Raw genomic sequence first — 8461 nt, forward strand, 5'->3', positions numbered from 1 at the left:
TCCTGTAAGAAAATAGGTAATAGGAGTAGTTGACACCACGGTTTAAAAGAATACCGAAGCTCTTTTCTTTTTAAGCCAGTCGATCTTTTTGCACAGGCAGATTTTGTGCCACATTACTTTGAATGTGGTGAGTTACTGAATGCAAATTGCATTCATTTTATTTGTAATTGGAATTACTTTTAAATGATTTCAAAACACAAATTAGCCAATATATTTCAAAACACAAATTAGCCAATATATATATATATATATATATATATATATATATATAATCAAAATAAGTAGATGCAGCCACACAAATTCAGGTTCAACAAATGCTGTATTTTATTTTATTTTGTGCACAAACTACGGTGCATTGTATTCTACATGTGGGATGCTTTTATGGTGTGTATTTATTGATGAAATCAAACAGAACAAGGCCATATTTGCTCTTATCACAAAACAAGCATTACTCAAAGATGTGATGAAGGCGTCTGTGACAACTCAACTACAGTTGATAATATATAATCTGATTGTAAACTTTTCCAAATTTTTGCATTCGGATGACATAATCCTATATACAGGTACGGTGAGATAGTCTAATAACAACCACACAGTAAGGTAACAATGAAGAGTTGTAAATGATAAACCATCCCAATGTTATAAATATCAAAATAAACTGAATCAATTTGTATAAATTGCAGACAGCGCTTCTATATCCATAATTAATATCCAACGCAATTAGAAATATTTGAGCCATCTACTGAGATGGCTTATTTAAAGTCCCCCTCCACCCAAACATGTATCTTGTTCATTGTTGGATGTTTGACTTTTACTCTGCGGCAGGCTCTGCGTTGCAGCCTTGTAGCTCATGTAAGATAAAGAAGAAACCAGAGAAACGATAAAGGTTCTAATTGGATCTACGTTTTAACCCTGCGAACGAATGATAGCAGGGCTTTTGAATGTCAAACAATTGCCAGCAGTGGACGACTGTCCCTCTCTCGCGCCCCCTGGTGTCAGACTCTGGCTTCACAACATTTTGACGAGAATTCCACCAAAAAACTCATATAAAAAAGAAAAATGATCTCAGAATCAACCATCATCCTGCGCATTAGCTTTTCCATCAGCCTCGTCGAGATACTCCTGGTCGGCGTAGATGAGAAAGCCGGTGAAGGTGCTGTCCGTCCAGTAGGGGTCAAAGAAGAGCCCGTTCTGGTCCGAGTAGAAGATCTGCAGCCACACCTGGTCGGACTGCTGCAGGTGGAGCACGGTGGAACCAGACGCCACGTCGTGGTTCCCCGTGTTACCGTCAAACGTCCTGATCTTGTACTGGCCGTTGTGCACCAGCCCGATGGCCAGGTGTTTGTTGGCCAGAGTGATGTCGTATGTGAAATAGTAGACGCCGGGGACGGCGCAGACGAACTTGCCGCTGCTGGCGTTGTAGTGATCGCCCTCGTTCAGCAGAATCCGGCCGAAGCGGATGGGCAGCCGCTCCTTCGGGTAGCTCTTGGTCGACGCCACAGAGAAGGCCGATCGGGCCCCGCGGCCACAGTTGCACCCCCCTGGAGCTCCTTGCGGGCCGACGGCACCCAGTTCTCCTCGACGTCCTCGTGGTCCCGCCGCCCCTGCTGCCCCCCGCGGTCCCTTTAGACCTCGAGGTCCGGCTTTGCCGATGACACCTTCGCGGCCTTTCACACCGGGCTTACCTGGGTTCCCTGTCCTCCCCGGGTCACCTGACGAAGTGATGACACAATGCTTGTGATTTTAACTTTGAGTTACTAAAGAGTCCTTAATTAAGTTCCCGGTTCTTGTGTATTGATATAAAATAGATGGTAAGATCTTTATTGATGTTATTCCTCCTTTCTACAGAGTTCACATTTGTTCTGAAGAATCAAAATATTCATCAGGCATATTCGTTTGTTGGAGCAATGGAGCTGAACTCCAACTCCGTATCTTTTCTTAAATTCTGAAGTTATTTATATTTGGGGTCGCGAATATGTTTAAAAAAAAATACTGTGAACATTTGTTATAGAAGCAGACCTGAATGAAAATGGATTGTATTTAGTCTTGTTTCACAGTTGGTGTCTGCATAAGCCTGGAAGTCTCTGCAGCAGACGTCCTAAACATGTCTTTGTAGTAGAAGTAATTCTCAGGAATTCTACAAAAAGACAACGTGAAGTATAACGTTTGACCTGTCGAAGATTGGGGTGGGCATTGCGAATTGCTAAATACCGTGATCTCCCTTTAGCCCCCTCAGTCCGTCCTTCCCGTCCGGGCCATCCCTCCCTGGGGGCCCCATGGCGCCCATGGGCCCCGGTGGCCCTGGGGCTCCGGGGTTCCCGTCGGGCCCCTGTGCCCCCGGCAGACTGCAGACCAGCTGGGAGGAGAGGACGGTGATGTTGCGTCCTCTCTTTGACGAGGAATATGTTGTTTGGGAGAGGACAACTGAGAGCAACATCACCAACATCTGGAACATGATGACCACTGTGGAGCCGTAAGGCAAAGTCAATGCTTACAACAATAAATGTGTTTTGGTTTTGTGAGTCAGTTTGCAATCGGATGAGTTTTACTAAAAACGTCAAATCTGCTCAAATGACGAAAGTGCAGAGTGGCGACCGCGTACATGCATGCTGTCTACAGCTGGAATCAGATAAAAAAACCTCTGCCGTCTCAATGGTGCGGTCAGTTCAACGCCATCACTCGGTGCTTAACAATAGATATGATACACATAACTTTACACAAGTTAAATCAAGGAATGCTGCTTACGTTATGTTGTTGCCCCGGCTTTGTATCAGACCGTATGAACTTACCCGTTGAGAAGTTATGACCCATGGACATTATTCAGCTCTGACCAAGTCCGTTTTCTGCACAAACATCACGTTCCCATAACCGAGCGGAATAGCCTTCTTCAAGAGAAGAGAACGTGCAGCTGAGCGAGTCATCGTCCAGAACATCCACCCTGTTTAGCAAGTAGGCCTTCACACTGCCAGCAAATACTTTCACCGTGATGTCATGACTTCAGATCATTGCAGCCGCAGCGGAAGTGGTGACGCATCGATAGTTCACCAACTAAAACTGGGGGGAAAAAAGTGTTGTTTGACAGACATTTAGGTTTGTTTCAAATGCTTCATTCTAATATTGACCAGATGTGTTTATTGCGGTGATGTAAAACCTAGAAACCAATTCCAGCTGCTGGGTGAAATTAAGAGCTCTGGCGAATAAACCGTCAAATGGACCCATGTAAAGTGAAAATGGGTTATGTGTGGCAGGTTTCAAAGAGACACTATGAGCAACAACAAATAGTTTTACAATGGAAAAAAACTTTAAAAAAAACAAATGATACACACGATGATCCACTGGAGATAACAAGCTCCTTTATTATAAAAACAATATATTTCCCACTAAAAGTAATTACATTGAGACTGAGGGAGGTTCCCGGGTTTAGGAAAATCCTCATTTTTTCCGACGGACCTGTTTAAGTACAAACAAAAGCATAGATCGGGCTACGGTCCATCGACCTGTAGCATCCAAAACAATAAGACAGCAGATTGTACACGATTTCTGTCACGGTGGCAACCAAAGAGTTTGCAGAGTCAGAAATACGTCCCCACCCCCCCACCGAGCAGCGGCTCTGGTAAGAGACTCCTTGAGGAGACGTCAGGGGCCTCAGCTGGTCACTGTCCCAGGAACGGCGCCATGGGATCTTCCGCTCGGCAGCGCTTCATGCGGAAGGCCTCCATCTCCTCCTCAGTTGGTGCCTTTACTTCCTGCAGGCTGGTGTACGGCCTCTTTCTCTCTTCCACCTGCATTATTGCATCCACGTGCTTCACCCGCTTGTCCTCTGCTTCCAGTGCCTGGGAGGAAGACACATGTTGGAGGTCAGTCACGCCAACAAGCCAGAGATACAAACAGATGCTCTCAGGAGCACTAAAAACCTTTCTCAGCTTCTCCTTCTTCTTCTCTTCATCCTCTGAATCGCTGCCTTCAGAGTTGTGTTTCTTGTTCCTCCTGCTCTTCTTTTTCTTCTTCTTGTCTTTCATCATCTTATCTTGATGCATCTGGGGATTTAAAACATGGACAAGATTAACAATCTACAATCCACATTTAAACTGACAATAAAAAACACCCATGTGAGGATTAAAAGGCAATTGTGACAATATTAACTCTCCAGCGTCACTTACTTCCAGCAGAGTCTTGTGCTCTTCTTCCTCCTGTGGCTCCATCAATCCCTCGTCAAACGGAACACATTCAGAGTTGTTCTTCAGGTGACGGAGAAAACAAACACAACGTAAGAGACAAAACACAGCCTGCGTGTATCAGCTGGTCTTTGAACACTCGGCTACTTACAATTCCAATTCCACTCTCTCCGGTGCAGTAACTCTGTTTGACCATGGAGTGACAACACTTGTATCCCCAGAAGCCATCTATCCAGTAGGAGCCCCAAATACACTGAAACGCAAGAGATTGCTTTTAGAAAACAAAAAGGAAATGTGACCAAGGTATAGCCAGATATGTGCTTTCCCGTCCTTACTGTGTGGTTATTGATGATCACGTCCTCCTCATACTTGGAGCGAGCCACGGCCTTCTCCAGTCCCTTCAGCACGGCGCCGTGCCGAGAGTACTCCACGTAGTCTTCTGTCTGGGCCAGGAGCAGCTCGCGTGGCGGCGCATCCAAGTGCTCTTCGCCTCCATACTGAAAGCACAGAATCAATGCTTGAGCCCCGATACTCCAAAGCTACTGTAGTGGGATTTAAGGTAGTAAAGCACAATTCACAAGTAAAGGAATCTTAAATTGTTTAATACAATTATTTCCATCTCAAACGCATTACCAAACAGAGTTAGTTGGTTTCCATTTAAAAAAAACAACACTTCATCAACACAAATAATTACAATGCCCCGTTACTCTCTCTACTTAGTGCCAGTGACAGTTAGCCGGCTCACCTTCTCCAGAATGCCGTCTCGCAGTTTCTCTTTGAAGTCCTCCTTCTTGACTTTGAAGGACCGATGGAGCAGCTCAAGCTTGGTCGGGTCGGCTTGCAGATGCACCTCGGAGCCTCTCTCGTACGCCTCCCAGGCAAACACTGTCACAGGGTGACAAATTGGCAATTATTTACAAGCTGCCGTACCAGTTTGAGAGGGGATGTGAGATTAGTAAATACAGGATTTAACATTGTAAAATTAGTTATTGCAGGCTGCACCATAGATATCCCGCTTACCTTTCATATAAATAGCGCTAATGTTGCAGTATGTCACAAGATTTGTTAAATGTTCGTTTTTTAATTTCGTGATTTTGCTGGATTTTACTGGTGCTGACTACAGAGAAAGAACCGGCATACACGACATAGATAAAGAAATAATTCAGCAGGTGCCGCTCAGGGAACGCATTTTAAATTTTACAGCAGGGGGTTTGATGCCACCGAGGGTGCCTTTACATCACTGTTGTATCAATAACCCAGAGAGACACTGTAATCTATTATTGCTGCAGTAGTGAAAGTTACAAAACTGAGACTAGAGGGGGTGATGGATGGAAGAGAGATGGGAAATATTGTGGTGACTTACACTGCGTTTGAGCCATGTTGATGGTTGCCCCGCTATAGCGAGCAAAATTGTCTCCAGCATACCCAACCCTGTCGGACAAAACGGTTAACTAAATGACTTCATATGTAAGCCAATGTTTGGGAAATCAGGATATACACTAACAACAACTCACTCGTCGGGGTTCATGCCAGTGTTGGAGTACGGGTTCTCTCTCATAGCGCGAGTCTTTGGATCATAATATGCTGAATTTGGATCCAAGTTTCTCAGGTACTGTAAGAAACCGACATGAGACATTCTGATTATTAGAAGTCTGTGAGTTAGTAACAGTACATCAGCTCTCACTTTGATCAACAGCTTTCACAGGGAACCTTAGAAGCAACCAAACATAGTCCAGGTAAACTAAGCGTTCAGTATTATGCAACTGAGCGGCGTCTCTTACTTTGGCCGTGTCTTCTCTGATACGCAGGTTCCTAACAGTGATTCGTCGCTTGGAGTCGAAGTTCTGACCCGGCATGTCGATGTCATCCGCATATTTATCTTCGTCCTCGTCCTCGCTGTCGTGTTCGCGCTCCTGCAGAGAAATTAATGAAAAATATATATTTTTTAAAAGGCAAGTTTTCTAGACGAGTCCAAAAAGTGTTCCTTAAATTAGACAAAAATGCAATTCATATTTATTACGATCTGGAGCGAACACTTACAGATTGATCCAGTTTTCCAGAAGCCAACTCATCCTGAAGCTTCTGTGCTTTCAGTGTCCTTTTGGCCTGAGAGGCAGATATAAATACAAAGTGTGATTTGTGTGGTGATGGGAAAGTACACACCACCGTTGTAATTAGTGGGAGAGATTATATTATAGAAGCGTGTTTTCCTGTGGCTCAAAAAACCCAATAGAAAAACATTCCAGACTTGCTTACAAGATCGACTTTGGCGTATTCCTCCACGATGCGCTGGTGTTCCTCAGGGTCGTACCCATTCCAGCGATCTCGCTTCCCATCATAGTCCAAGTCGAGATGTACCTGACTGTGTTCATCTGGAGCGATACCGTTACCCGTGTACCTCGCCCCAACTTTTCGGGGTCGCTGTGAGACAAATGTAAACGTCAGGTTAACATTAATTCATATTTTGTAACTGTGTAATAATTGTTGAGAGTTGTGTTTGGCGCATGTTAAGCTTTCCAGTGGTGTGTGGCATTCTTATATAGGTTCAAGAGGAGGGACTGATATGATAGACATTATGGCAACATATCGAGATTTCTGTCACCGGCAACAATGTCCGTACCAAGAGCGTTGATGCTCAAGATTAGAAAAGAAAGAAGTTTCTTCTCTACCGGAAGTGGAAAGGGTTGCATTTTACCTCCAAGCAATCCTTCTTCTTGTGTGTAATGGCACCACAGTTCTCACACGCTCCCTTACGGAACTTTGTGCTGACAGAGGTCTATGTGGTGGAAAAAAAAGAAGAGCGCATTACTTTAAAGCGCATTTGTAAGGACTACACAAACGTATCGCATTGATAAATTCTCACCTCTTGCACTCCTCTCTTATACCACTCTCCCACAGATGAGTATGGCGCCTCTTCTTCCTCCTGTGGTCTCTGATGCTTTAGAGTGGGCCTTTTGGATGGGTCAATGTACCATGGCACCGATGAAATGTACTGTGGGATGTGAGGGTTTATGTCTCTGGGGGGAAAAGGGGAGAAGCACAACTATTCATTTAATGGTAGTTTTACTGAAATGATGTCAATAAAAAGGGGCATAGCTCTTGTTTGTGTCTTCTGTGGCTTAGTCTGAGAGAGTAATGTTAGGATTTTCTCAGGCCGAGTTTGGAGATTACAAACTTGTTACAAACTGTGTTACAATCCAGGGTTTGTGGGCGTTAATGCCAGAGTTCAATATGTGAGGGTCAAAAATACTGTAAACTGGAAATATATCCATATACTATATATATCAGACCCTGGCTTGTATGTTTGCATCGTTTTGAAGCACTTCATGTGCACTTCATGTTATGTTTGTTATTCCGATTATATAAGATCTAAAGATGTATACAACCAATGAAAAGCATTATCCATCCAGTCTTTAGTCAAATATCCAGGCATGAGCCCCAGCAGCAGCCTCCCGGTGCAGACGTGAACTTACTTCCCCTCCTCGTCCACCTCAGCTGGAGCGTTTCCCAGCTTCCTCTGCTCCTCCAGCTCCTTCTTCTTCCTCCAGTCCTCCCTGGTCATCTTCTTGGGCTCATCCAGGCCCACAATCCCCTCCGCGCTGACGGTGGCCTCCTCCGCCATGGCCGAACCTGCAGGAGAGGGACAGTATCTGCTTTAAGTGTTTCATAAAAACAAGCGTGTCCTCAACGCCACTTCCCGTCGTCCTCTGGCTAATGCTCACGCTAACGTATTCGAGATCAACGCCATGAAAGTCGATACAGGAGCTGCAGCGATAGCGAGCCCAACGTTAGCCGTTAACCAGCAGAGTGACGTCAACGCGGAGCATTTGGTCCCTAATGGATTCATTTAACTAGTCACGTTGTTACCTTTGTTAGGATCCAACAAGTTACGCCGTAATATCCCGAAAATAAACGATAGTCTCCTCCGTAGCTTGCGCTGTGTTTAAACTTGTTCGTTATGTTTTGGGCTAACGCATGAGCGACGCCATTTTACAGCAACTTGCAGTTACGTCACGCTATTTCTTCTTCTGCGGTGTTTAAATCGTGAAGATAACATCACTGCCGTAAAGAGCGACGTCTATCGGACACGGCTGTTCGCCCTAAATCTAGGCCTCAACCGCACGGATAACGCTGTTTACATGATGTATTGTGTAACCAGTACATGTTCTAACCGTGTGGTATGACGATTATGTTCATGTGTTCAGTTCGCAACACTTATGAAATTTATGCTCGTTCACACCAGTAGAATCGGGACTCGAGCACACTTGGCCCTGCAAGATTAACTG

At 44.8% G+C, this 8461-nt stretch overlaps 2 protein-coding genes across 2 annotated transcripts; both read right to left on the reverse strand.

The window, feature by feature from the left end:
• Positions 1-300: 300 nt before the first annotated feature.
• c1qtnf2 (C1q and TNF related 2) lies at positions 301-2985 on the reverse strand. Its single transcript, XM_040175641.2, has 3 exons — positions 2790-2985; positions 2212-2463; positions 301-1712 (listed from the first exon to the last, which is right to left on the reverse strand). The coding sequence occupies exons 1-3, from the start codon at positions 2815-2817 to the stop codon at positions 1072-1074; spliced, it is 921 nt and encodes a 306-aa protein (XP_040031575.2). The 5' UTR covers positions 2818-2985; the 3' UTR covers positions 301-1071.
• A 348-nt stretch (positions 2986-3333) lies between these two features.
• slu7 (SLU7 homolog, splicing factor) lies at positions 3334-8376 on the reverse strand. The gene is made up of 15 exons (XM_040174838.2): positions 8043-8376; positions 7649-7805; positions 7039-7192; positions 6871-6951; positions 6432-6596; positions 6216-6281; positions 5957-6088; positions 5690-5787; positions 5539-5606; positions 4921-5060; positions 4511-4672; positions 4327-4428; positions 4161-4238; positions 3915-4037; positions 3334-3833 (listed from the first exon to the last, which is right to left on the reverse strand). Exons 2-15 carry the CDS (start codon positions 7795-7797, stop codon positions 3654-3656), a joined length of 1698 nt encoding a protein of 565 aa, XP_040030772.1. The 5' UTR covers positions 7798-7805; positions 8043-8376; the 3' UTR covers positions 3334-3653.
• Positions 8377-8461: the final 85 nt, after the last annotated feature.

Source organism: Gasterosteus aculeatus, chromosome 4 (assembly GCF_964276395.1).
Source record: "Gasterosteus aculeatus chromosome 4, fGasAcu3.hap1.1, whole genome shotgun sequence".
Classification (NCBI taxonomy): Eukaryota; Metazoa; Chordata; class Actinopteri; order Perciformes; family Gasterosteidae; genus Gasterosteus; species Gasterosteus aculeatus.